The 27,209-nt window shown below is 40.4% G+C and overlaps 1 protein-coding gene across 2 annotated transcripts; it reads left to right on the forward strand.

Annotated features, from left to right (window-relative positions):
- The first annotated feature begins 1,239 nt into the window (after nucleotides 1-1,239).
- Nucleotides 1,240-26,853, forward strand: btbd8 (BTB domain containing 8). 2 transcript variants are annotated; one of them, XM_026157743.2, is made up of 19 exons: nucleotides 1,240-1,358; nucleotides 2,187-2,308; nucleotides 4,869-5,048; nucleotides 7,119-7,243; nucleotides 7,613-7,730; nucleotides 9,829-9,918; nucleotides 10,613-10,693; nucleotides 10,780-10,876; nucleotides 11,336-11,424; nucleotides 13,003-13,105; nucleotides 13,559-13,741; nucleotides 13,850-14,020; nucleotides 16,092-16,221; nucleotides 17,146-17,207; nucleotides 17,775-18,318; nucleotides 18,930-19,017; nucleotides 20,606-20,730; nucleotides 20,815-22,761; nucleotides 25,930-26,853. In XM_026157743.2, exons 2-19 carry the CDS (start codon nucleotides 2,202-2,204, stop codon nucleotides 26,427-26,429), a joined length of 4,740 nt encoding a protein of 1,579 aa, XP_026013528.2. In that variant the 5' UTR covers nucleotides 1,240-1,358; nucleotides 2,187-2,201; the 3' UTR covers nucleotides 26,430-26,853. The 2 variants fall into 2 exon arrangements, with proteins under 2 accessions (XP_026013528.2, XP_026013530.2); XM_026157745.2 differs by lacking the exon at nucleotides 1,240-1,358 and adding an exon at nucleotides 1,441-1,617.
- The last annotated feature ends 356 nt before the right edge of the window (nucleotides 26,854-27,209 follow it).

Genomic DNA, 27,209 nt, shown 5'->3' on the forward strand with positions numbered 1-27,209 from the left:
GAGGTTGACTAACCTACAAAAAAATTGTGGAACATTTTCAGAATAATGTTCCTCAGCATAAACGTATAAAGACTGAATATCTCATCACTGACAGTACATAAAGTTTTCATAAGATTTGAAGTATCTGGAGTATACTTAGTAGTAGAATAGTCGGGTGCTAAACTGGCCTACTTGCTTCCAACTCAGAACTTTTTGAACCTCATGAAATGAAAAATTGCAAATCATTGCATTTTGTTATGGTTTACTTTTTATACAGGTCTTATCGCTTTGCCAACACACACTCACTCACTGCTGTTCAGGTACAGCATGTTTCACACCATGGGACACAATATTTTCATGGTTTTTATATATATTTATGTAGAAATCTCAATAATTGCAATTTAGGTTAGGTGCAGTTTTTTACATTCTGAATAATCAAATGTTGCCCTCATGAATGACTTACGTTTTGAGAATACAATAAACATTATATATTCCTATATAACAAGTATCTACATAAATAATATGTAAAACAGCACTATAGTTATTAGAAAGTTTACCGTTTACTTTCATTCTCACATATATAGTGATTATACCGAGTCTATGCCCAGTGCTACATTATTCGTATTTATCAATTTTTCTCATGTACAGTACTGTACAGTGGCATCATAAACTCGGACTAATAATCCGGGATGGAACAATGACGTAAATGCTACTAAGGCGAGCTAGTTCATTTGCTGCCTTCACTGACTCCGGTAACTCAGTAGAAAACAGGTTTATATTTTCAGGTTTCTATTAACCGGATATTATAATGTATGCATATTTGAAACAAAAACAAAAAAACCTTTAGCTTTTTCAAAAGCAACAATTTTTATATGACACTGTGAACCACAATAAAATATGAAATATTTATCGATGGGTTTTCACTCTAACTTTTCATAATTATGTTTTTTTTTCTAAATGTGTTGAAATCTTCATATTCCTGCCATATATGCCCGCTCCAGTACGCGACCCTCCACCTTCTAGTTGTTTGATAATTCTAGGTTTTTCTCTTGCTAATGTCACTTTAGCATGCTTTCATTCTTTCTGTATTTATAATCACTTCTACTGTATAAAAGAAAATAGATTTCAAAATGTGGAGCTACATTCCATGTCTCTCATCTCTGAAGTATTCACCCAAACAAACCAAACAAACCCGTCCATTCTTGTGTTTGTCTGTTTAGAAGAGGCTGTACGTGAATGCATCGTTTTCTTTAGCTAGGTAGCTTTTTAGGTGTACTGCGCATGTTCCGAAGCTTCCGGCGTGTCCACTCCTTTTTCGTTTGACAAACCGCGTCGTAGTGGGTGGCGAACAGCGTGTAGCAGTGATGTCAACAACATTGGTCAGTGGGTCAGCATATTCATTTATTTTATCCTTAACGAGCAGTTACCGAGCCTCGTGCTCGCAGGCAGCTATCGACTGGAGTTAATTTGTGCAGGTGTATTTTTTGACGAGGGTAGTTAAAGGTTAAAGGGGGTAGCTTACTGTTAACGGTAGCTCCTCGTAGCTAGCATGCTAGCAGCCAGAGGAAAATGAGATTGATTTGCTTACAGTACCAACTGGAGCCCACAGAGAACGAGGAAACACCTGAGCTAGAGCAGGTGAATTTGGGCTCCGTGTATTTAATTTTGTAAAAGGATTGCTTTATTGAGTATTAAACTTCACACAAACAGACACTGGTTAATATTTGCGGTGCTGGGTGTGTTTTCTGTTGGAAACACACGAAAGCAGGCATTTTACCATGGATAACATCATCATCCTTTTTAAGGGTACGGCTAAATAAATTTCTCGGTCACGTAACGTGGTGATTTTCTGTCGTTATTGCGGTCACCTCTTCCAGGTTTCATTGATTTCGCTAAACTTTGCTAACAGCGCCTCTTTGGATAGAAAAGGAAAGCGAATATGAGTCAGCGACTGTGGAGAAAGATGGTATTGCAGCATATGATTACGGAAAAAAAAAGGTGAACGCAGTAGCCTTTTGTTGTCCTGGACTATGTGACAGCACTTGTCAGGTGATCCTTGTTGGTGTAGTTGTCACAGTTTGTGATGATCTGCCTCACTTTGTCATAGTGTGCACACAGCATGCCACTGGAAGATGTGGTTCCCATTCCACCAGAACACCTTTGAGTTCACAAGCTGAAGTGTGTCTTCCCTCTTGTCTCACTTTTAGAGAACATAACACACCATGATCACCAGTGAGGCAGCGAGACTCGAATTCCAGGTCAAAGAGCGCAAACACAAGGATCAGCTGAAGAGATGTTTATCTTCTGCTTTGTCTGCAGACCTGAACAGGTAAGGTGTCTGACACTGACTCATAAAGCTCAGTGTTAAAGGCTGGGCTTTGACACATGTGCAACAAGTTTTCATCCAGCTGTCCAAGGCAGTTCCGAGCTGTCAAAGGATAAAAATTGACCAGTTCTTGTGTCCAGTAATGTGAACTTGTAGAAAGAGCTGATTAAATCAAACAAAAAAACACCACTTTTAGCTTAATTAATTCAATATCAGATTTTGCAAAGAAAGAGAATCTTCAATTTAAGATTGAGAAAAACAGGGAAAGAAAATGTCACTGCAGTACTTCACTTTTCAGGTAAAGTGTAAACCTATCCCAGCTGCCATAACGCGAGAGGCTGGGTACACATTAGACAGTTCATCAGTCTGTCACAGGGCTATCACATAGAGGCATTCAGCGATTCATACTTAAGTTCACACCTGCACCTCGTTTATAATCACCAATTAATCTGATCCCACTGCCTGCCTTTGGACTGTGGGAGAAAGCTGAAGTATCTGGGGAGAACTAGGGCTGTGCGATATGACCAAAATCTCATATCCCGATATTTGAATTCTATCATCCAGATAACGATATAAATCACAAAAATGTAACATTTTCTGTAAATTCTGTGAGACTCTGGCAGCTCGACTTGCGGGAAGTGTTTCCAGCTAGGCGTCGCGTACCTGGAGTCCAGTGTTTTAACAATGTATGAAACTATATATTTTTAGACATAAGTTGTAACGGCCGCCGTTTTCTTTGTATTTATTACACGGTGTGCTGCAGGGAAAAGCCTGTTCTAACGTTTGAGTCTAAGGTTTATTTTTTAGCACCTGGTGTCTTTTTTTTTTTTACTTCTCATCCGTAAATAATCTGCTCTTTCACGTGATTCAGTTTATTTTGAAAAGTCTCAACAGGATCTTGAGCTTTATTGTGAAAGGTTTATGTGGAACATAAACAAGCGGACACGCGATGGTGTTACCATCGTTGTTGCTAACCACAACGCGTAAAAACAGGCGCTTGTCCGTCTGTAGTGTGGTTATATTAAATATAAGAGAAAGAGAGAACTTTAAGAAATTAATATAGCCACTACAGTGACCATCAAAACAGTGAAAAAATATTGCCATAAACAGTTTATTTTGCGACACCACAAAACAAACAATAGCATAAAATGAAACGATAGACTTTTTATATTGTCATCCGATATATATCATTATATCGAACAGCCCTAGGGAGAACCCATGCAGACATGAGGAAAACATACAAACTCCACACAGAAGGGCCCTGTCCAGATAGCAGATTTGAACCCAGGACCTTCCTTTAATGTGAAGCAACAGTGCTAACCACTATGCCACCTTTGTATGCTACTTAAAAAATATTTCTAAGATTTAATTAAAAGCTTCTAAAAAAGCAGCAAAATGTGGTTATAGAAAGTAAAGCTGAAGTTAAAATCTAGTGTCTGTACCTTAATAACCCAGGCTAGATTTTCTGAATGTTCAGTAACACACACAGACACACTCATAGCATTTAAACCGATTGCACAGCCTGTCAGACAGCTTTATTGATTAAAGATTTGGTGTCACACTGAGATATTCATCACCATAACTGAGAAAAAAAAACTTTTTAGCAGTAACTCCAGTGCTGTTCAAATGTTAAGAGTATAGAGCTGGTTTTCACTCCTGCATTCGTTCTTTCTTTGTGAAATAGTAACCCATGTCATCTGACATATTGTCAGTATTTCTTTGTCTGTTGGATGAAGGCGCCTGACATTTTCTTGTCTTTTTAACAAGCTTCATTGGCATATACGTTACCTACATGTACTTATCGACCATTTTGACACAGTCTAATAAATGATGTTGTTTCACAGCCAGTGCTCTTTTGAATCAGGCCATGTTTTCCTTTGGGGGAAAAAAAAGATTGCTTTCCAAATGTCTCTTAAACGTGCTTGGCTCCATATTAGAGTTATAATAATAAGAAATGACAGAAGTGTATTTGTAAAAACCATAATTATTCATGATGTGTTAAAAGAACACAGAAGCAGAGGAATTATTGTTGAATAACCTCTAGAAGGTACAATGTTTACTATATTTACTTACTTTCAAACTTGCATTTAAGAAATGCCTGCCGTGGGTAGAGCTTTTCCTCAGATAATAGGATCAGTGGATCTGGAATAGAAAACTTGGTGCAAGCAAAGTTGCACTAGGTTTCACAGATAAATGGAAACTCTGGGATGTGGATCTCCTTGGTGCATGGACAGCATTTCTAATCAAAGGGTAATACAAGTGGACACAGCACCGGAGTTTGAAGTCATAGTGTCACAGTTGGCCATCAGCTGACTGGTTTCTGGATCATTGGTTATTGAGGCTGAATGAGATGATAAGACCACCTCAGGACTCTGCTTGTGTTGTTCTCAAGTGGAAAAATGGGCCATCAGATGAATCTTCAGAGCCTTGGGCCTTTTCTTCATTGTCTCCTTTCTGTGTTTGTTTTTAAAGATCAATGAAATACGAAACTGTTTCCCAACTTTTGTTGTTTTATTTATTTTGTTAAACACCGCTGTTAAAGTGTTGTGATGTGTTTCCCCAGGCTACTGCAGGAGGAGCTGGAGGCTGATGTTTCTCTGTATGCTGGCTCTGGCTCGATCCGAGCACACAGAGCTGTATTGTTGGCCAGAGCTCCTGATGTCCTTCAGGGACAGACGCACAAAGATCCCATCATCATCCATCTGCCAGACTATGAGCTGTCTGGGCTCAAAGATTTCCTTAGGTAGGTCATTTCACTGAGTATACATGAAACCTTTGCTCTACATCTGCTTCCTTGTAGGGGTGTTATGAGACGGTAGTTATTCCCTGATGTGTTATCTTTGCTGCTTCAGTGTCTGTCTGACAGGGGGCGCCAAGTGCTCCATATTTATTCTGAAGCGCTGGTAATTTTGATTCAGTGAGCTCTGCAAATGCTGCAGCTATTGAATAATAAATTACACTGCTCATTTTCAAGTTCTTGCTGAGACGCACAAATAGCAAACTGAGTTTTAATCAAAGCCTTGCAGCGCAGGCTTTGATCCAATGAATGGAGTCTCATTAGCAAATTAAAATTAGGACAAGAAGCCTTCCTCTTACGACTGCACTGCCACAGAAATGAGAAGTCACTTTAAAACTTCTTTCCCAGCAGCACTACTTATTCTATTACCTAGTTCTGGAAGACGTTCTTAATAGTTAGACATAGCACTCTAAATAAGGTCATATAGAAACTGCTGCTACTGAAAGGGTTCAGCTTTGTTTTGTTTTTTCCTGCTATATGTGGTAGGTGGGAAGCAAAAGAGTGATGTTTTGTGGATGGTGAAATTTAAATGAAACCTCACACTAAACCTTATTACTAAAATGAATAAACTGCTCAGAAATCCTTATGAAAATGTCCACCGTTGTGGTGGTGCAGGAAAAAGTGATCTGTGCAGCAATGTCACCAAATTTGTTCAAATTTTAATTAAACTTAAACTCATCCTGTGTGTCATTTACAGTGTAGCTAAGCATGCTAGTTAAACAAAGAACTCTAAATTTTATATATTAATTCAGGAGATTAAGGGAAAGAAAGAGGTGGGGAGAAGCAGTATTTCTGGATGTTTATTTCAATTAGAAGACTCGTCAGAAGTCTTTTAAAATGTTTCGGTTATTTAAACAAGAAATAAGGACAGTGGCTGAAAAAACACAAAAAAATGGATAGGCAGAAAGAGAGGGAGAGATCACTATTCAACATGCTAAAAACATGAAAGAAAGAAAAAATGTTTCCTAGGCCAACATTAAGTACAGAATAACTCTTAATCACATCTATGATAAAAAATTATGTAACAACAACAGAAAGTTGACGCATACATAAACTGATAAAGTACAGAGGATATCTTATAGCACTGAACTGCACCTCAGTCTTATAGAGTGAGGACACGCAGCGAGGAGGGAGGCTCTCGTGATAGTCAGCTCCCTGTTTCTGCATCTGTTTGCACTAACTTAAAATAGTTAAAAACAAGTAAGGACAGTTGGTTGTTAGATTTGAATAGAGGAGATTACTAAAGCCTCATTCATTACACCAGCAAAAATGATACGTTTTCGATCTTTAAATGGCCACTGGGAGCAGCAGCAGTGAGCAAAAAATGAATATACTTTCAAGCATGTGGCTAAAAATTTGCATTTAGCTGGTAACACCTAGGCAAGGTTATTATAGTGAAATAAAACAAAATGAGGTGTGAAAAAACATTTTACTCGCTGATATTATATTGTTTATACACTAAAATAAGTATATATAGGAATGTCTTAAGTTGTAGTGTTTTATAGTTTGTCTAAATTTGTTATGTTTGCTTTGTTGCTTTTCTTTGAGACTCGCATGACAAGCAGTGTTGTGTCTGTATTATATTTCTGAACTTCAATTAAAAAAAAATTGAACCAAAATGAGCAGATCTCATTTAAGTGATTAAGTGATTACACCATCCAGCTGACTTGGTAAGACGTAAAGAGTTTTTGTTTTTTCTTTGTTTTTGTTTGTTTGTTTTCTTTCTGGGGGAAACCACTCAGAAAATGTCTGCTTGGTTCGTTTTTCTTCCTCTTTTGTTGTTTTGACTATGACCGTGACTCAAACTGATACAATAACACAATACCCAGAGCAGAGCAATCGCCTTTCAGAAGGTGTTAGGGCAGAGGTCTGGCCTGCTAGCCTCTTTATTAAATGCTTCACTGAGCAGGAACAGCAAATTCGGCACACTTTAGATCGCCTAGCTGCGTCAGATGAGACTGTCATTTTAATATGTATGAAAGATTCTTAATTAAATTTAGTCTTTCTCCCCTGCAGGCGAGTGTACACAGCAGACCAGAGCATGCGCTCGGCTCCAATAATCCCAGATGTTGAGGGCTCCGTGCCAGAAAGTACTCTGCCTGCTCCCGTCACAGCAGACCTTCATAGATCCACTGAATCAGGTAAACAGATCCAGCCTCTTTTCCATGAAGGGTTTATTTCAAGTTATGTGACGGCTCAGCTGCTCAGCAACTCTCCCGCCTCCACTTTCTTCCCATTATGTTATCTCAGCCATAATCCACTTAAGAGCTAATCGCTTTGAGATCCCTGTTGTTGTTGGTAATTACAGCATGGCCACGCTGTGGTTAGTTCATGATTTTACTCTGCTTTTATATTTTACAGTATTTTTAACTTGGTTTACTGAGAGCTATCTCATATACACACATTCTGTGTGTGGTCTCAGCAGATTAATATAAGCCTAAAGCTTTCCTCTTTTTTTTCCACCCTCCACTTCCTGTCCTTCCTCATTATCCTTCTCAACTCGTGTGCAGATGCTGTTGTTCTCGAGCCAGCCTCTGGCCTCGGAGCTGACCTGCTGGATCTGTACCAAAGGGGAGAGCAGTGTGACATTACTATCCAAGTAGCAGATCAGGTCTTTTCCTGCCACAGGTAGATCTATTCATGGCAACATTTTCAGCCATCTGTATCCAAACACTGGGAATAAAAAACGTTTTTTTGTAGCTCAATTTACAATTATTTCTAAGCTTATATGATCATATACAGAAATTACCCTTTTTTCACTGTAACTCAAAACGTGTAAAATTATATGCAGTTTGAAGGAAAACAAGCAAAGATTAAACCACTGGGCGGTGTTATATGAATGAAAAAGTGAGGTGACACTGTAAGACACAGTTAAGTTAATTCAGGTCATTTCACTGAATTAGAGTTAGCCAAAAATCGGTGCAGTATTTGGATCGGATATTGTTTGATTCTGACTCAGAAGGCTGAATTGGGCTGAGCTACGTAGTGTCTGTTTTATTCTTTGTTCATTACACCACAGAGCAGCAGCAGCAGTTCACTAATGGCTGGCTTGAGAGCTAACATAGTATGGAAGAAGGTAATACAATTTAGAGGTATTTCACATCTGCTACCCCAGCAGCTTTGCTTTGTCTCTTTGCAGCTGTTTTAACTGCAAACTCCAACCAAGTGACTGAAAGCTCTGACCATGGTGCTTTCTTTGTCAGCTCCTCTCTTTCTCCATATGTTTGGTTTCAAATTTTTGGGAAGCTTAATGTTATTACTCGTTACCTGTCTCTTGTCAGCTGTTCCCCACAGGTGAGGCTGGAAAGGAAACAACTAGGATGACCATAAAATAGTATGCAGTAAAGACTCACTGAGCTCAAATAAAACTCGAGCAAATATTTTTGTTGAATAACATGAATTAGTTCATGTTGTCCTTCATCTTTGTCTGATGTAATTTGTTCTTTTAATAATAATTACCAGTCCAATGTTCAGTCCAGCAATATTGAAGTCAAAAATTGCCTTGGTATATCTTTATTTGCCTTATTATGTTCTTTGTTTCCTCTGATAAATTTCCCATAGATTCTCTAAGTGTTATGTGTTGATGGGATTGAATTTAAAGCGCCTACGTGTGGTTTCCATTTAATCTTGGTTATTTTTTGGTTCGCAAAACATCGGAGGCAGCGCCTCACTTCAGCACATCACAGACACATTTATCAGATGTTAAACAATAAAGCGCTTGTTGACTCATGCAAATGTGAAGCAGCGGTGGTGGGCGGTCATTCAGCAGTGCAGAGGTTGTAGTAGCTATGGAGACAGGATTTTCCCAGCTCCTGCTCAGGGGACCCATTAGCCATAAAAAGCTCAGCAGAGAGGAGAAGCTGGGCTCTTTTTCTTTTTGTTGTTCTTTTTTTTTGGGGGGGCTTTCTGTGTGGAGTTTGCCCGCTTGGTGTTCTCTGGATACTCCAGCTTCTTATGGCATGTCCAAAAACATGCATGCTCAGTCAGCTGGTGATTCTTAATTGGCTAAAGGTGTAAATCTGAAAGTGAATGGGTGTCTGTTTCTGTCTGTTAGCCTTGTGATGGACTGGGGACCTGACCAGGGTGTACCCTGCCTCTTGCCTAATGAACACATGGGATAAGCTCACCATGACCCTGGATTTAATGAGTGGTGAAGAAAATGGATTAACTGTTAGAGTTCAGCTGTAGTCAACCAAAAATATTTGAACCCCTCAAACTGTACCTACTGTTAAACCAATTGACTGATGACATATCTTTACCTTAACAAAATCTGCCAGAAGCATTTGTGAAACAAACTGCCTGCTATCCTATTTAGCCTAAGAAAATCAAAGTCATTAATTAAATGTGTGGTTTACCACATTTAGACTTTATTTTACATGCCACTAATATTTGATAAACGCTGCCAAAAGACAAGAAAGAAAGCAATGTGGACTCAAGGGTGTACAGTAAAAAAGGAATTTATAGAAAAATCTCTCGTGTCTTTAATGCCTTTTATAAATATTCTAGTCTGGTGTATTTTTACACCAGTGATGGTACAGTGAGGTCAGAGAGAATAAAAATAGCCTTTAAAGATTCAAGAAAACTCAATTTCTTTTATTTAATTTTTTTCTTCTTGCTTGTCACTTCAAAGCTGCTTAAGTGCAAACAATTTCAGTTGCAAATGATGTGAAGAATAAATGGTAGGTGGCTCTCTGACATGCAGCTGTCTGCTTTATTGGGTTTCTAGGGCAATCCTGTGTGCACGATCTCAGTACTTCCGAGCAATGCTTAGCGGGAGCTGGATGGAGAGCTCCAGACAGTGCATCACTCTGCAAGGGTAAGGCCAGTACATCAGCATCACGTAGCAGCAGGACATAGAGATCAATAATACACCTCCACTTCTGGTCTAACGTAATTTCTGAACTGTGCAGTTGCATATAGAGCATTAATTATTCATGTATTGCTACAGAGGTGGCTCTGCACTGTATGTGGTTTCACTCACAATGCCATGTTTAACTCCACACTTCAAAAACAGACACAGCCAGTGTGCTGTCAGTGAAATCTCATATAGTTGGCTCAGATTTCAACCAAGCAAAGTTGGAATGTTTCCTCTGCAAGGCACATAAATGTCTTCTCATCCTTTTCCTCCTGAAGAGCCCCCGCTACCACCCGCCCACTCAGCATCACCATCACCACTCGCATTCTCCTTCTTTCAGAATGACAGAGGCAAATGAAGCCCATTTTTCCCTCCGGGGAGAGACGTGTCACACACCTCAGCATTACTGATCTAAGGGTAACGGGGAAGACAGAAATCAGAATAGAGTGCCTGCACATGTAGGGGAACCTGTGAGGCCCGTATATTGCACATGGATCGAGTGCTGCATGATAAATTGATTTTTATTTACTGGCTTATTTGGCTTTATAGCCAAAGAAATGTGCATAGATTGAGAATATTAGAGTGAGATCTGGGGCAGTTTCGTTTGTTAACCTCCAATTCAAGGCTTATAAAGAGTTTGTTTTAATCTTTTTAGCTTGGGGCCAGATGAGATGGAAATCTTGCTTCAGTTCATGTATGGAGCCATTGTGGATCTGCCCAGAAGAGCCAGTGCCAGGTATTGTATGTACAGGGAACTGACAGAAATAAAACTCAGAACCAAGAAAAGATGCTGACGTGGATGTGGTGTCTGTTGTTCCACAGTCAGGTGGTGCTGGCTGCAGACATGCTGGGTTTGGAGGGGCTGAAAGATGTAGTGGAAATGGTTCTGACCCGAGACTACTGCCGCTTCTTCCCTAAGGTGAGCTATTGACAAGCAGAGTACTTTGATGGATGGCTTTCATGGACTTGAATGAAAATGTCATTAAAACCAGCATGTCGTTGAAGTTTGATTTTTCAGATACGTTGAATTTATGATCACACGGCAAAAAATAGTTTCATCCTTCACACACAATCTTCACACAGTCATGTGTCTTCAATGGCCTCAGAAAAGTCCCTAGTTCTAATGCAGGATGTGTCCTTTTTTAATGTACATAATAGTATGTGGCATCATGGATTTAAAAAAAGAAAAAAGTTTTTGTGGTCTCCACACATTTAGCTTTACGTGTCCTTAGAAAATCTCTTCAAAAAGGTAATCATCTCTTGTTTTCTTTAGTCTCTCAGTACTGAATGCTACTGCATCCTAAATGAAACGGTTTGAAAGCATTTTATATATTTGTATTGCTGTTTGGTTTTTTTTCTTGTCTGTGTGCGGTTGCAGCCAGCTGATGGAGTTCAGAGAACAGTCCTTGAGTGCCTCTCTTTCACACATGCCTTAGGTCTTCAAAACCTCCATATGCAGTGTAAGCGGTAAGTGTCTGCACTCAGCACCGTTTGGGCAATTTAACAAGACTCCCACACTTTTGGAAGCTTTCTTACGGCTTACAAATGCATATACTCACAAGGTTTCAGAACCCAGAGGGTGAAGCATCTCTCCAAAGAATGGACTGCTGTGTCTTCTTAGCCTGGGCCTGGCTGGAGTCTATTCAGTGCAGATGTCCAACTCCAGAGTAGCAAATCACACGTATAGACTCGAAGGTTCCCGCAATGGTGTTTCAGTGTTGATCCATCGTGGTGTCTGTTAATGCCAAAACTCTCAAACTTAGAATCAGTCAATATGAGATTTTGTTTGTGGCTTAGCTCACCTCTTTGGCTTTGTTTCTCGTCCTGAGATTTGTTTGAGACTACAACTACACAGCATTCATTTGACAGATCTTTTGCTGATTGGAGTTATTCTAAATAAAGTAGTTCTTTATTTAGCTCTTTCTTTATTTGTTACAAAGTTTATTTTCAGTTTTGATTCATTGTTTACTTTTGATGCTTCTAATTGAGCTATGGCTTCGAGTGATCCAGAGCACTGCCTTCTTAGGACCTTCACCGAGCTGTGCTTGACGCCAAGAAAACAGGAATTTGACTTGTGACTTTTTCACAAATTTATCTCATAATTTATCTCATAATTGCCAATGCATCATTCATAACTCTCATAGGAGTTAGACCTATGCACAGGATACGTAATACCAAGGGACCTGGGATAATTTTTAATTATTGCAAACAAATATGTGATATTTGTCCCATGCTAGGCTTGTGTATTTATAATTTCAGTGTAAGTTACCAACCTCTAAATATTAATGCTGTGTGAATTGATGTCTGGGTGTCTACATTTTTTTGTTCTGATTCTGTGCTTCCCATTACAGAGCCTTTCATGGCGTGTTTCAAACTACCACAGTGCTCAGTAAAGACGTTTACTTTGGCAACCAATGAAGCAATCACATCATCACATGAGAGTGAATGAATTTTGCTTCAGTGGAACAATGAAGCTCAAAGAAATCCGGTGTTTTGCACCAAAACAAAACACCAGTTTTACAGCAGATATTACATATTTTCATTCTGCTCTCGGATTTTATACACTTCACATGCGATGCGCATCTAAGTCTTTTTTTTTTTTTTCAGTTTCGCATCTGATACTACTGCACACTGTGGTGTTGCACTCTGCAGTGAGTGGGCAAGAATCGTGTGAATGTAGGTCAGAGGAATCGGATGTGTTGAGGGAGGCTGTGAGCTGGCTGTGATGGGTCTTATTTGAAGTGGTGTGTGTAGATGTAAGTTGTGGGGAGGAGGGGCTGCCCTTACCCTGTTGTGTCTATTGAGTCTGATGAGTCACGCGACTGGGATGGTGAACCGAACAGTGCTGTTCTCTGCAGCAGTGCGTTACCAAGCCTCTCATGCTCACTCAGTCATTCATTGTTTTTTTTCTTCCCTCAAGCAACACGCTGCTGGCTGATACTCAGAGCCTCAGGGTTACGATGCAGAGAAATTATTTAGGAATAAGTGATAGAATTGCTGAAATGAAAATTAGCCATCCTATTAATCTCTAATATGTCATTTTAGGTGGGTTGCAGAGCATTTTGTGAAAGTCTGGTGTGAGAGGAACTTCTCCCTGTTGCCACCTGAACTCCACAGAGCCTGCCTAACAGCTGTAACTGAAACAATGGTAAGTCTGTCCCTCCCAGAGTCTGCAGCTGTAATTATTCATATAATAGATGGTCATAAAGTATCATCAAGCCGTGTTGTTTGGGAGTTTTTTGTCACAGGAAGGAAATTTGAACATGATCTAATTAAAGATGACCTTTATTAAATTCTTGGTTATTAATGGGTGGGTGATTGAAGAGTATGATGCAGACAGATGGGGAGTGAGCCAGCCTTTTTATTGATAATTGAGTCGTGAGCCTGTCTTACATCACTGGGGGGATATATTGCTCATGCTTGCCAAGTACTGGGATTCTGTGCTGGCCAAGAGTGGTTGCACAATGCGGGGGAATTCCTCAATTGATCAATAGGTCCTGGGCAGGAGTAAAAGAGTTTTGTATGGAGTTGTGCTCATTCAGCTTTAATTTGTTTTGTCACGTAGCAAGAGTTTCTTTAGCTTATAGATATTTCCATGCAGACTGTGCAGAACGCCGTGACCATGCTCTGTAGAACTGAGCAGCTGATTGGCTCTCTCCCTGAAGTCAAGTGGGCCCAACAGGTGAGAAGCCTGGCCACAGAGCTGCAGGAGGAGAGCTTGCGTGTCATTGTGCAGCACTTCCCCAAAGTCACCGACACTCAGGCTTTCAAGGACCTTTGCATAGTGAGTTGGTGAAGTAGCCATACAAATACACTTTGATTTATTATGATCGTCTGGAAATGTAACAAGAAGCAGCCCCCATATTTATCTCTATGTCTGATTGCGTTACAGAGAGAAGAGTTTACTAGAGAGCCCACGCTGTTAAGGAAGCTTTGTTCAGCCATCAGGGAAGGTGTGACTGTGGATAACTGCTGTGACCTTTTCACTGCTGTGCACTCGCTTTGCGAAGATGACTTTGAGGAGGATTTTTGCATGGAGAGGCGATTGCAACAACTAGAGGAGGTGAAATGAGTCACAATTCTATTATATTACTGTATCACATCTGTGTATGCAGTTAAATGAAACTTCCTTGCTTAGTTCAGTCCATGTAGATCTGTAACATTAATTACAATCAAAGGTGGGTAATAGTAAGTCACCTAGACCACCTGAAAAAGCAAGCAAGAAAATTTTAGTTCACCCAGGATATGTTACGCCAATATTTTTGTTGACAAGTTATTAAGCAAACATTATTTTACCCTCGTATTTAATAATCTGTTAAATCAGCAACATTATAGGAGGACTAAATATTCTAACATTGTGTTTTATTAATGTACGACACCACTTAACTGTTGGTTCTTAGATTTTTCGCAGCCACTTTAAGTGGTAGGTAATGGGGGAGCACATGGAAACAACCCTCATAAAAAGGCAAGGTGGAAAATGAGAGACAAACAGATGATGTTACAGGATTTTAACGTGCAACATGGATGTTGCATTTAGCCTTTGTCAGCAAAAACTTATACAAACATACGTTACCACTTTCTGTACAATCAGCTGGATGTTGACCTGCAGCCAAAGAAGGCTACTGGTGGTAGCACTGCTAATGTTAGCTATGTTTAGCAAACTAACCTGTGTGGAGTGTTTCACGTGCCACAAAATGTGGGTTATTGGTTAAATATTTGTTGACACATGTGAGTCATGAGTTGAAATAGTTTTCAAATATACACACAATAGTTAATCTTGTCAGTCAAAATGTTCTCAGTTTTGAGATTCTTCCTTTTTAGGAAATTAGTCGCCAGAAGCATCCTTCATATTCTCTGCTTCTGTCGAAGTGTAAATGCTTGCACACAGATGCTACCACCTCATGGAGAACTACACGTGTGACAGTTTCTGCTTGGTTGAGTGTTGGTGAACTTACATGTACTCCTAGTAATCTCCTAGCATCTTTCACCAAGGACAGAAGGCTTGTAACATTCATCCTGTGCATCCAGTGTTTATTTATTTATTATAATTTGCAGTTTGTTTGGTTTTTTGTACTCACTTCACCTTTTCTCTTTAATTTTACCCAGCACAAGAGGTGTGGGGCTACAATGAAAGTTTCATGCGAAAGTTTACACAGCCTTTTTGGATTTAAATCAGGAGGACTAATGATATTACACAAAATACAATGCAAAGACTGAAACATCTAAGATGTAAGGAGGAAAATATTCATTAAAAGCATTTGGCCTGGAATACTTTGATGTCTTTAAACGGACTCAACAGTTATTAAAATTAACCTAAGGTCTGTAGATAGAGAGCACAGATGTCTGAGCAAAGCACTGACTTTGCTTATCCTGTGCAAATGCACTGTACAAAACACACTCTTAATCCTGTGACTTTTGGACATTTGGTGAAATATTTTACAATATTTTTAATTTAAAAAAATTACAGACATGACAGATTAAACATTTCTAGAGGCCCCTTGTAATATGTTTTCTATACAAAAGGAACTAAAATGGAAAAAATGTGGATTCTAATTCTGAGTTATTGGATGAGCAAGTATAGAAATAGTGGCATGTAATGTGTCACTGTTTATTTAAAGGGACTAATAAAACCATTCAAACAGGGACGTTAAGCTTGTGAGAGGACTTTCAGGAGAAAGTGACCTGGCTGAACATGTCAAAGCACATAACCCCTCTAAATACTGTACAGTACGGCACAATGGATTAAGCAGAGGGAGACTGTGACGTGTAACCCTCACTAATCTGCGTAGCCTGTGTATCTGCCAGAGAAGGGTATGTGTTGTGGGTAAGGCGGAAGAGGTGGAGATCGCTCCTCCCTACTTGTCCAGCCTTGTTTTTTTTTTTTAGAATCAAGCGAGGAAAAAGGAGTGTCCGCATCAGCCCGTGACATCACAGATTTCTCTCAAGGGAGCCCAAGTTGATTCTGCAACAGAGACGGGGAAGGAGAGGGAGGGGGCAGATTCAGCGAGCAAAGGGAGAAGGGAGGGGGTATTTGTTGCCATGGAGAAGGGTTCTTGAAGCAGCTGCTGATTCGCTTGTGCTTTAGCGCACCCCTTCCATTCTTCTCCTCCCTCTCTCCTCTGTATTACCGCCAGCCGTTCAGGCAAGAGATTTGTGCGCTACGCGGCCGGCTCTGGACCTTCCTGCTTCAGACGTTTTACGCGGTTCGCCACACGCAGGGATGGGAGACTCTATCATCCAAACACAGAGAGAGGATACTGGCAGGTAAATAATTTTATTCCATTTATGGGACCTATTATATCCAGGCACACAGAAGGTTCTTAATGCGGTGTGTGGATGTAAGTGGGTTTTTTTTTTGTTTTTTTTTTCACTCTCCCTAACCCTGCCTAGTGCTGAGGCAGTGGTTCTGCATCATCAGAGAGGAACCAAAGCTCCGAAGCATATGCTGTTGGCTGATTTAATACTTCTTGGTTTCTTTCTGCACTGTAACCTGGCCACTGCTAACCAATTTATTGTCTAGCCAGGGCTCTTTTCTACACATTTAAGCTATATTTTAACAGTGTTTGACAGATGTGTGCACAGCAGTATGGTAAAGGCACCAGATACGCCATGCTTGTTTTTTAATGGGTGTGAATGAAAGGCTGGATTCCTGTTTTTTGTCGGTCTGCACTGCTTTGCACGTACTAATAATACACTGCTTTCTTAGAAGTGTGTTGAAATGTACTGCATGAATAATATATTTGGCTGGTGTCGGTGTGTGATTATTACTGCTATATTTCTTGCCTATTGCAATCAGAATTCACTCTTGCATGCAAACATAACAAATGCACTTTTGGCAAATAGAGTAAATTTGACTTTGCTTTAATTTTTAGCAATATTAGATATGAAGTATAGAAATGGCCATCCTCTGTCTGGACGAATGCTTACCAGACACAGGTGACCCCATCAGTCCACTGATTTAATGTTTGTTTCTTTAGTGGTAAACATAGGGTGTGGAAACAGGAATTTGTGAATGAACAGAATGGCTGCTTTAGCTCAGATAACGAACGGGACATCAGGACGGCGTCATTTACAAAAAAAGAAAATGGTTCCACCTTTTCATCTGTGTTATGCTCAGATTTGAATATTGGCAGAATCCTGATTGGCTTATTGAAATGAACTTGATTTCATCCTTTTTTTTTTTGACAGATGCGATTGATAAAGGGGACAGTCGAAGACTTGGAAAAAAGCCTGTATTCACTAGTTCACAGGTAATAATTTTAAATGGTTTGTTTCCTCATTTAAGGTCCTTTTTTATTTATTGTGGTTGTTATTAAGGACTCTGAGTTTTATGATTGCGAGGCTGCTTTAGCTCAGAGAAAAGTTGTGGCCTGTCTGTTGCATGCCATATGTCATCATGGCTTTACCCTCACAGGAGAAGGATACCGTATGAAAAGAACAGCAGATGTGTCGATAAGATAAGCTGATTGAGGCATTTCAGATAGACATTGCCAAGAGTGGTTAGGAGCAGTGGAGCTGCTGAAGATTTTCAGGAGGTGGTTTGAAGCAGTGCGAAGAGGAATGTACAGCTGATAGATTCTGAGTGAAAAAAGACATAGAGATACATAATAGAATTCATAGCTTAGCTCTAACTATAGAGTGCTCAGGCGGCTGTCTAGATCTGAGTTGATAGATGGCATTGTTTCTAATGGTATGCTCTAGTGTTCCGTAGGAAACTCTAATATGATTTACTTTCTTAAGGCAGCGCTCTGTTTTGTGGCTTATTAATTCACTTCAGTAATACTGTTACATAACTAATGTGCTTTTTTCCCCTGCAGTCAAGGGCTATAAAATGCCCTTCATCTGCACCTGAGAGTCCTCCTGTTCATAGGACCCAGCGGGTGTCTGTAAACAGAAATCCTTCCTCTCGCAGTGCTGCATCAGTCATGAAGTCTGATGGACTTGGGGCAGCTAACAAACCAGGGGATGGTCAAACATCCAAGGCAAAGAATGTGAAGAAACCAGCAGACAGAAGTGTAGCAGCAAAAGCAAAGACAGCATCAGCTGGGGTGCCAGTTGTCAATGGCACGGGAGCTGCGGGAGCTAGACATGATATAGCCAGTGCCAATGGCCCCAGAAGCTCTCCTGGGGCTAAAGAGCATGAAAAGAAGCCAAATCCAGGTGCAAGGCCTAAAACCTCTCCCACAGGCGGCACATCTGCAAGCCAAACAGCAGGAACGAAAGCTCAAAAGAGCTCAGCAGGAAAGGCTGACAACACTGCTGGCACCACCCAAGCCCAGCCCAACACTTCATCTACATCAGGCAGTGCATCTCCAGAGAACTGTGCCAGCAGCCCTCGCAATGACACCCACTCTGTTCCAGGTTCACATTCTTTATTGACTTCTTTACATTCTGACTGACACCAATTACTGTATAGTACATCACAGCAGCCAGGCTGAAGTGTTAGTGAGTCAGCTCACTGACACTTCAGGGATAAAACTGTAGCTGAAATATGAAGGGGCCTCCAGACTAATTAGTATGATCAAAGTGGCGTTGTGGCCAGGAGGGATTTTGTGGAAGACAAGGGCAGTGTCATGTATGAATGTTGATTCATGAGGAAACAAAGTGCATGTGCCTGTCCTTGGAAACAAAACAGCAGAGGTCAAAGCCCTTTACAGCTGTCACACAGGGTGGTGTGACTGATTATTTGAGCTTTTTTTTACTGAGTGAAGCTTTAAAGAGTTGATATCAGTGTTCACAGCTCAACTGGGCCTCAACTGGTACAAATGCAGCATGTGTCCCCCTGTACTCCACCCTGAAAGCAACTGCCTGTAATGTGAGCTTAAGCGCTAAGAGCACCTACATTAGGCCACCTTTCTATTATTTCCTTCTACTCTCTTGTTTTTTTAAATATAGTTGGAGGGATGAAATTAGTGCACTCACAAACTTCTGCTTGCAGCAGTTCTGCATGTGATCCATGTTCTTTGTTTTAGGCGCAAAGCCCAAACACCAGGCCAAGGCAGTAACCAAATCCCCAATGACAAAAGCTCCTCAGAGATCAGATGCAACAAAGACTAGCAGGTGAGTTTAACTCTAGCATTGCAGCACTTAATATGTTAATATATTCAGTCAAATGCTAATGGTTACATTTACCCCTTAGATGTTCCCATTTGGGGGCTTAGTATCAAATGACATTCAAGTAAAGTTTTAATATGTTAAATGGACTGTCTCTTGTATCTTTTTTCTCCTCTAACTGAGCACTCAAAGCACTTTTTACTCACTCACTCAATCATGGTCAAACAATCATGCAATGCTTTATTCTTTATCTTTAAGTGCATGCACCAACTCATGCACTGATGGAAGCATAGGGAGCAATTTGGTCCCAAGGACCCTTACATAAGATGACCCACTCCACCTCCTGAGCCACAGCCAGCTGTTTACTTGAAGGGTTTGGGAAACAAACAGTCACTTCCTTTTGTATTTTGGTTGCTAATAACTTTCTGTAAATAAGCAGCTTTAAAAGAAAAGTGTAATAGACAACGCTCTTCTATAACTCAAATTTCTGTGACCAAAAAAACCCACTTTTGCCACCTGCAGTACTGGAAATATGTCAGAAGGTCAAAAACAACTCAGTCACCCAAATAGAGGTGTGAGAGTGCAGAGAATTTTGTGTTCATGTATATTAAACGTAATTTGTAAAATAAGCACATCCAGCAGACACTCGCTCAGTCTCATTGGTTTCAAGCAGTCAGTATGTAGAAAACCAAACATGCATGAGACCGCATGTTTAGCAATGTAAATCTAGGGCAATTAAGATGTGCACTGCAGCACACTATTGCCTTATTTATTTCTTTTTTTTTTTTAGGTCACATGTGGCTGTCAGGAGGATAAAAGCAACTGTGTAGTGTATTCTGACAAGCCTGTTATGGGTCTTTCAAAGGTGTTAAAAATAATCGGTTTCACAGTCAGCATCACCTGACGTCTGCATCACAAGGGAGCACATTAATATTTCATTGGCTCCCCAGAAAGAAACCAACAAATCTTTTTTTCTTCTTCCTTAGCCTGCAAATACTTGAAAAATATCTTTGTTGCATTTTTGGGTCCGTTTTGAGTTTTCATCTGAGTGTGGTGTGGGTGGTGGATTGTGGTAAATGGTTATCACTAAATTGTCTTTTCACATAAATTTTTGTGAGAAAACTGATCGTTTTTTCTGTTTTTGCTGTTAGCAATCACAGCTATCAGAGGAAGCTTCTGTTTACCTCTGCTGTGTAAATTCTCTCCTAATATCTCAGCTAAAAAAGACATTTTGACCTTGAGCCCACAGCATGTCTCAGACTGTAAAATGTCCTCTGTGTTTGTGTTCCTGAAGTCTGACTTTGTTAAAAAGCCAAGAAAAACATCCTTCACAAGGACACGAAGTAACCACTAAAAGTTCCTTGGATTTATAGTCTGCTCATGTCTCAGAAGCTTGCCCTTGACCAAATTGGAGAAATAACATTGCTGCCCCCCACTGGTGTTAAATATTAATTCATGGTTTGGTTTTTTTTGCAGCTCTTCCTGTAAATATTTTTATGATGATATTGTCCCGGAGTGTTAATTAAGTATTTGTTTAAAAAAAATAATTTTCTCACATGGTTGTTTTTATTGCTTTGTCTGCCTGTTTCATCAGTCCATCCAAAAAAACTGGTGGGAGAGAAACTAGCAAATTAAAGACTGGTCCAGAAGAGAAAGTGGCCACTGCAGTGACAGCAGCAAGAGCAGATACCAAGGGAAGGAGCACACCAGATCACCATGGTGAAGTTTTAAAATCTTCTTAATTTGTCTGTCTTTACACCATTTGCATAGTATTAATGTTCTGTCCTTTTTTTTTTCTTTAAGGCTCCAAACATGGATCCTCCATAAGAAAAACGGCTTCTCCCAGGAAAGAAGATGGCAAAGATCCTTCAAAACCATCAGCAACAGATAAAACAGTTAGTGAAACTCCTAAAAAGAAGATCACAAAACCCGTTTCAGCCACTGGAGTCTCTGCGAAGTCCAGTACTAAACCAGCAAAAGCCTCCTCAGCTCCTTCCAGGCAATCCTCAGTAGCAGCTGCCAAGTCTGGATCAAAGCCAAAAAGTACTACAGAGTTCTCTACAGAGAAATCTTCACCAAAAGCTGCAAGAACCTCTAAAACCTCCGCTACAGCTGCTGCTGCCTCCAAGCAATCAGAACCTAAAGGAAAAGAGGCAGGGAATAGTAAAAAGGCAGACTGCGAAACAGAGCCTGGTCCAAACGAAGGCTCTGGAGATGCTGTTGAGCAAAAAGATGTTGCACAGTTAGTACCCTCTGCTCAGCTTGCAGCACCTAGTACGCAGCCATCAAACCAGGATGGAGAAGAGTCACGTCATCTAGAGTCAAGCCCCAAGCAGAGTCTCCAGAAGTCTCAAGTACAGCTGGAAAACACTGCTGGTGGAGGAGACAAGACCAGTGATGCACCAGCAGCTAAAAACGCCACCCGTGTCAGTTCTCCAAAAGCAGACGTTTGTAAAAAAACTGAAGGCAGCAAAGTGAAACAGCCTCAAAGCAATGCCATCCCAGCTCACATCAGCGAAGATGTTCATGAGATCAGCTCGCCAAATCCCCCAAGAGACACTCAACAGCCCGTAGATAACCCCTGCAGTGTGGGAAGCACTGAAACCCCTGTAGAGGATTCTTGGAGCGGCATCCACCATCAGGTCAGCCCAGAATCCGAGACCGGCAGCACACACACCACTTCTTCTGACGACATCAAGCCCCGCTCAGAGGACTACGATGCAGGAGGTTCACAGGATGATGATTGCTCCAACGATAGAGGCGTGTCCAAGTGCGGCACCATGCGTTGTCACGACTTCTTGGGTCGCAGCAGCAGTGACACCAGCACGCCGGAAGAGTTGAAGATGTATGAAGGTGGGGCTGGGTTGAGAGTGGAGGTCCGCCTGCGTGGGAGAGAAGCGGAGACCACCAGCGAGGAAGAGGGAGTAAGGCGACGCCCTCGTTCGTGGTTGCAAAGAGATGAGGTGCCAGTGGAGGAGGAGCACTCAGAAGTTGAGGCCACTGTGACTGTAAAAAGTGTCCCTGACCACCAGCTCTTCTCTTCTGAGGAAGAGGAAGATGAGGAGGAGGAAACAGAAGACGAGCGATCAGAAGTTGAAGTGATTCCAGGTCAGGGTCTGCCGCTGCCAACTGAACCCTCACCACACTTTCAGGGGATAGTCAACCTGGCTTTTGACGACGAAGGTGTGGACCAGGAGAACGAGCAACCAGACTATCAGTCATCTAACTTCCGTCGGTCAGTGTTGCTATCTGTTGATGAGTGCGAGGAGTTGGGCTCAGAGGAGGGCGGTGTCCAAACTCCACCTCAGCAGCAAGATGTGACTCCCTGTGATGTTTTTGATAATGACTCTTCTGCTCCTCAGTTCAGTAGCGCCCCTTTGAGTGACCAACAGAACCACCAGCCACATCATGTTGAAAACACAGGTATGAAGCACAAAAAACCTGAGGAGGACCAGGAAGAAAAATCTGTATTCCTTACAGAGATCCAGGACACCACGCAGAAGGAGGAAAATCACATCCAGGTAGACAGAGTGAAGTCCAGCTGTCCTCCCCTGGGCTCTGACACCAGAGATACGCCTCCCCAAGAACGCCCATGCCATCTGGATCTGCGTCACACTGAACAGTACAATGGAGGGATGAGCAAAAATTACTCCAATCCTTCAGAAAGCAAGAAAGCTGATTTACATCTAGACTTAAATGAGTCTCAGTTGACAGGGGACTCTCCTGTACATGCTGCACAATCTCCAGCAGGTAATGTATGATCTCCGGATCCTTCCTAGACCCCAAATCCAAACCCATCTTATCCCCCCACTCTCCATCAGTGAAGGTATATTTTATCCCCACAGGATTCATTTACTTTTACTTTAATTCCTTTACCTTACTTACTTCCAGTATATACCTTACCCCACCTTCAGAAAAAAAGGATATTACAAAGTGTACTAGTTTAGTAACTAGTAACAAATAGAAGTTCAAATTCAAATAAAATCTATAGTCACAATTCTTTAATAGCTAAATACGTTCTCTCATCTCAGCCCTCTCATGTAGCTGGTGTGAATTTGAATTTGCAACATCAATATCCTTTTACAGATGGAAATTGGTCCCATCGAAACTACATCTTTTAACAACTGAACTACCTTTAGTTTGAGGCATGTAGGCTCAAACTCAGTTTACTCATCAAAGAGAAAAACAGTGTACATTTCATTAAAAATGATCATAAAATTGTATCTGCCTAAAATAATCTGCCTTGTTTCTGACAAGGCTTGTGACATAGGTTTTTCAATGCACTTTTATGTACATAAAAAATAAATTTTTTTATAATTTTTTTTCATTTCTTTTATGCAGTGGAAGAACCTTTAGCCGTTTTGAGCCACAGATCATTTGAAATAGCTGAAGGTGCTACATAAAGCATTTTAATACCAGTTTATCGATTCATTTTCTTTCGCTTGTATGATTCCTCGCACTATAAGACTATAGTTTAGTTGATCATTTTGTTATGCCAGTAATCAAGATATTTTTCATAAATCTCACTGGCTGCTGTATGAGAACATGCTGCTACAGCACCTGTTTTCTTTCTGACACTCTATTTGTGTTTGTTTTTCTGTTGGTGTCTTCTTAGGGATAAATTGCACTGTAGCATGTAGCTTGGCTTTTTCCCCCCACATGGACACTTGTACTCCAATTCTAATTGTATTAAAAGCTCAAAAATGATAGAATCCAAATTATAAACCACAAAGGTTAAAATAAGCATTTTGTCTTGTTTAACTAAATTGCTTTCTAGCTGTATCCTTCCCGTTTTGACAGATATCAAGCAGCAACCTTCAGGGCTGAAAAATGTAGCCAGAGCGGAAGTGTTAAAAACAGTTCCTCTGATAATAACCACCTGAGGCTGACTCCAAAGTCACACCAGATCAGCTCCACTGTTGAATTGAAAATAACTCTGTTGCAGACTGGATAGTTTCTGTCTGTGTGAGTGAAATTTTAGTAATTTATTAGTCTGTTACTCAGCACTACCTAACAGGTGCAGTTTATTGATACAGCTTGCTAACCAAGCATACAAACATCAGCTGATAACTTGGCACTCCAAGTCTAAATATGTTCATCTCTTGCTCAAGAATCGATGATGAGATTTAGAAGTGCAATGAGTCCATTGACCAGTAGGTGGCATCACAGTGGCTACATCCAGATTTTATTAGAGTATGATTTAGTATAACAGCGGTTTCTGAGCTCCACTGTTCCCCTGCAGGGTTGTTTTTTTTGTTGTTGTTTTTTGTTTTTTTAAAATAAAAGTACAAGTACTTAAAAAGAGGGAGAGGATTTAGCACAACATTATAACAATGACTGCTGCACTGAACAGTAGACATCCATCTTCTGAGCAAAAACATGGCAAAGAGACGCATTAAGAAAAACTAATGCATGGCGCATTGATTCACTTTCATGGTTGTCACAATGTTGCACTTAAGTGCTTCTACGCATGGAAACACCAGACTGTAATAAAAGATGTTCAATGTCTTATTACATGGAAACAGATTACCTCAAATCTTCAGTAAGACTGAGAATCATGTGGGAGTGAAACTGCAGCGGAGTGATGTTTTATTTTGTTGTTCATAGATGATTTTATTTTTATTTTTTTGGTGTTAAAATGTTATACGTAGCACCTTTTCAAAATTGTAATCAGGTAAATTACTTGTTAGGGTTTTTTTTCTTTTCCTTTTTCTTCCAAATCTTTGGAGAGTAACTACCTGACTTAAAAGTCCAAATATACAAACTGTTTGTACAAAGTAGATGACACCAAACTGCCACTGCTGCTCAGAAAAGATTGTTATGCTAGGAAACGTTTCCCTGGCTTTTCTGTTTCTTTTTATTTGTATTCAAGATTGTACCTCTTTCTGACTTTTGTTTACCTTTTTTTCAATTTTGCACAGCACACTTGCATGCCGTTGTTGAAATTGCTTTATCATTATCAGCACCATCCTTTATTTATGTTTTATATTTTGATTTTTCCATCATCTTCCATCATACCCAGTAGACCTGTGTCTAGACACGTAGAGGTCCATCTTTTAAGGAAAGTGTTTTGTTGTCTATACACTTCTGTTCAGTAGGTTTTGTGTAGTGTCAGTAGCCTCCTCTGTAACGTACGTAACGTGTGTCTAGAGCAGTCTTCATTGTCCTGCCATGTCTCTCTTTTTTCACTATCATATTCCTGAAAAAGAAGTCCTGCTGCACCACTTCCAAGGGTTTATCCCTATGCAACCATGAAATATTTTGTAATTATCAGTCTTTTGCCATTTTTGTAATTTGTTAAAAGTAGAGAAGACAGAGAATGTCTAAAGAAACATGGTGTTATGCCATCTTTTGTGCAACTAAGTAAAAGCATTGTTGCTCGCATTTCGGTTTCTGTGACAGTATTTAAGTCTGTTTCTTACGTCTGCCTGCACGTGAATATCAAAACATATCACTGTTACTTTCTGGCAAATGCAAAGCTCACTGGTGCTGGTAGTGCATGGCTTACTTTGTTTGAACAGGTGGATAAAGAGATGCATCCTGCAAAGCAAACCTCTGTACATTACCTTCAAAGCAACTGTTTGCCTTTTGACGTGCATATCTAAAGTGATGAGTGAGTTTTGAACTGATGAACTTGAAATTTGTGGTGATAATCATATGTGATCATCAGTATCACTGCTCGCTCACTGTGTTGTCGTCACCTGACATCACTACGGGGTTTTGTGGGGTTTGTTTGTTTTTTTTTTTGTTGTTGTGTGTTTTAAAGGGAACAGTTGCATTAAGGGTAAATTTTCTGTCATGTTTTTTTTTTAATATTTTTTTTATTTTAGTTTGCAGCGATTAGTCTCTGATTTGAGTAAAAGACCTGTGCAGGAATGATTCAGTTTGTCATTGTGCAGTATTGTCAATTGTTTTTAGGGGACATTGGTTGTGACAGATTGGATCAAAGCTGCAAACATGACCGCCGACCATCCAAAGCCCTGTCCCCCATTTACGAGATGGATGTGGGGGAAGCTATTGAGCACTTTTCGGACAAGGACAGGAATGTTAAACGGCAAGCAGAGGAAGAAAAGCAAACAGGGGATGGGGATAAAAGCAGCGATTTTGCCGAGCGGGACTGGAGCCTGCTCAAGCAGCTCCTGACAGACCACGCGTCCAATTTGGGTGTCATAAACCCTGTACCTGAGGAGCTCAACCTGGCCCAGTATCTTATCAAGCAGACTCTGTCTCTGTCACGTGACTGTCTGGACTCGCAGGCTTTCCTGTCCCCAGAGAAGGAGACCTTCAAACGTTGGGCGGAGCTTATCTCACCCATGGAGGACTCCTCCACTAGCATTACTGTAACCAGCTTCTCCCCAGAAGATGCTGCTTCTCCACAGGGAGAGTGGACCATCGTGGAGCTAGAAACACATCACTGACTTCAGAGGAGAGCCCTGCCGGACAGTTGACGCCTTCTGTTTGAACTGAATTTCATTACGTTGATTTTTGTCTTATTTTATTATAATTTAAAATATCATTTTGTCTCTGTTCTTATGACTGGTGTCGGAACTCTGGATTCTGTTTATTTGCATTCCTCATAGTGCCCTTATTGGGCTGTTTCTCAACACAAACAGGCTTGTTATGCATGCTGACATTTTTGTATGTTTGACTGTTTCATTGGTGTTGCTTCAGAAGCTCTAGAAAAGAATAAGGGTCAGAACTATATTTCCTTTTCAGAAAAATCCTTTGTTGACAGTCTTCTAATTATAATAAGAACTGAATTTCTTAAAGAAGAATAAAATTAGCCTCATGGCTTGCATTTAGTGTCATACTGAAAATAAAAGTTTGTGTTTCTGAAAGAAATGAGCAGTGTGATTAATAACTTTGGGTCAAGTTGACTACTTTGTGCATTTTTTTTCAGACTACGGCTAGAAATATAAATATGCATTAGCACTTGCACATGCCAAACTTTATTTTTAATTGCATGACAGCAAAATACGACCAGCATTTGTCTAATTTTAATATTTTAAGTTTTGAAGTCTACAAATTGGTCCATATTTAAACTTAGCACTTTTTAACTTCAGCTTTAAAAAAGCTGGTATTTGGAATGGCAGATAATTACAGGAACTTTTTATTTCATGCCCCATTTAAAGGAGAAAGGGAAATTAAACAAAACAAACGCTTTTATCGATGAACAGGACGTTACGTTTTACCGCAGC

The sequence above is a fragment of the Astatotilapia calliptera genome, chromosome 23 (genome assembly GCF_964374335.1).
Source record: "Astatotilapia calliptera chromosome 23, fAstCal68.1, whole genome shotgun sequence".
Lineage (NCBI taxonomy): Eukaryota > Metazoa > Chordata > Actinopteri > Cichliformes > Cichlidae > Astatotilapia > Astatotilapia calliptera.